Source organism: Diaphorina citri, unplaced genomic scaffold, assembly GCF_000475195.1.
Source record: "Diaphorina citri unplaced genomic scaffold, Diaci psyllid genome assembly version 1.1 scaffold13550, whole genome shotgun sequence".
Taxonomy (NCBI): Eukaryota; Metazoa; Arthropoda; class Insecta; order Hemiptera; family Psyllidae; genus Diaphorina; species Diaphorina citri.
The window spans coordinates 1-1,540 of NW_007390917.1; the positions used below are offsets into that span (position 1 = coordinate 1).

A 1,540-nucleotide genomic window follows, 5' to 3' on the forward strand; every position below is an offset into this window, starting at 1 on the left:
TTAAATAGATTTAAATTAAACTTAGCATTATAGTAGGAAAAGTCTTTTATGAAAAGAAACAAAATTTATGTGTGACAACAAAATACTCGAAATTTAGAGCCACCACCAGAAAAGCCATAGAATAGAAGATATCTTTTGTTTATCCTGCACGAATAGGACTGAGTCCCTTTGATAATAATAGTGCTTATTTATCCTGCTCGCATAGGACTGAAAAGTCCCTTTACTGCAGTAGGCTACTACTGTTATTGTGGTCAAATTCTCAAATTATATTGAGGATAAAATTCCATACCTCGGCTGGGATTGACCCCCCGCCCTCCTGTTTACCAGGCGAGTGTCTTGACCACTACACCACCGAGGCAGGTTTAAAGGCTCCATGTCTATCTAAGAACGGAAAATTTCTGTCCGGCCAGAATTCGAACCCAACACTTCCAGGTTGAGAGTCAGTTATCAACACTCCGGGTCTCATTCTTTATTTCTTCTCATGTTTTCTCTGTCTCTTCTTTAAAATTTTCTCTCGTCCTTTCTCTTTCTTTTAATCTTTTCTTAAAATCTTTCTCTCTAATTTTCTTCCTTCCTCATTATCTTCTTCTTCTTCTTCTTCTTCTTCTTCTTCTTCTTCTTCTTCTTCTTCTTCTTCTTCTCCTTCTTCTTCTTCTTATTCTTCTTCTTCTTCTTCTTCTTCTTCTTCTTCTTCTTCTCCTCCTTCTTCTTCTTCTCCTTCTTTCTTCTTCTCCTCTGTTACACTGTTTGTCTTCCGAATTCCTAATGATTACAGTTCAGTGTGTACATGACTGTTGGCTACAGGGTCACTCGGATGGATGAAGATCCCCTCCATGGTTTTCCACAATACAGGGTTATGATCAGGCCAGCTGACGGTCACTATCTCGTATTGGCCGCTGATAGGTCGGCCGTACGTCTGTCGGGTGGCTGACAAATACCTGGAAAAAATAGATTAAATAAATAAAAGGTCTGTCTTTTTTTTCAGTAAATGGTTTCTTTACATTAAATCCATTTTTTTAAGAGGTTTGACAGAGGGAACTGTAACTGCTATGGTCTCATCGTCCCGAAATCGAAGAGAGAAGGAAGACAGGATAGGAGAAAGCCAGCCGTTCCGAGAACGAACATTATCCCATCAGGATAAAATCCGCCCCGGGCGGGAATCGAACCCGCGGCCTAGCGCTTACAAGGCAGACGCACTACCAACTAAGCTAACTAACTTTTAAAAGTGCGATAATAAGTTGTAATAATATCCACTTAATAGTTGTGAGATAATGTTACGTATAGGTACTTGGGAAGTAGGCATTGGTAGAAACATTATTATCAATCTATAACTAGGTATATTCTATAGGTATCCCAATACTTTTTGTGACCTACCTAACCCACCTACCTTCGAGTGTACTAGTCCTAATGGCATGACACACGGCCTACATTAAAATTAAATGTACACTAATGGAAAGGCACTAAGTCTGCGTAGTGTGTCATTGCTACTTCCAACCTACCTTTATAGCTTACCTACCTTTAAAAACATCAACAACAACAA

The 1,540-nt window shown here is 39.3% G+C and overlaps 1 protein-coding gene across 1 annotated transcript in view; it reads right to left on the reverse strand.

The window, feature by feature from the left end:
- Window positions 1–679: 679 nt before the first annotated feature.
- LOC103522989 (stromal cell-derived factor 2) overlaps window positions 680–1,540 on the reverse strand; it is a 21,095-nt gene continuing 20,234 nt past the window's right edge. Inside the window, exon 4 of the mRNA XM_017449133.2 lies at window positions 680–938. Coding sequence (XP_017304622.1) covers window positions 770–938 — 169 coding nt within the window. The 3' untranslated portion in view covers window positions 680–769. The remainder of the gene's footprint in view (window positions 939–1,540) is intronic.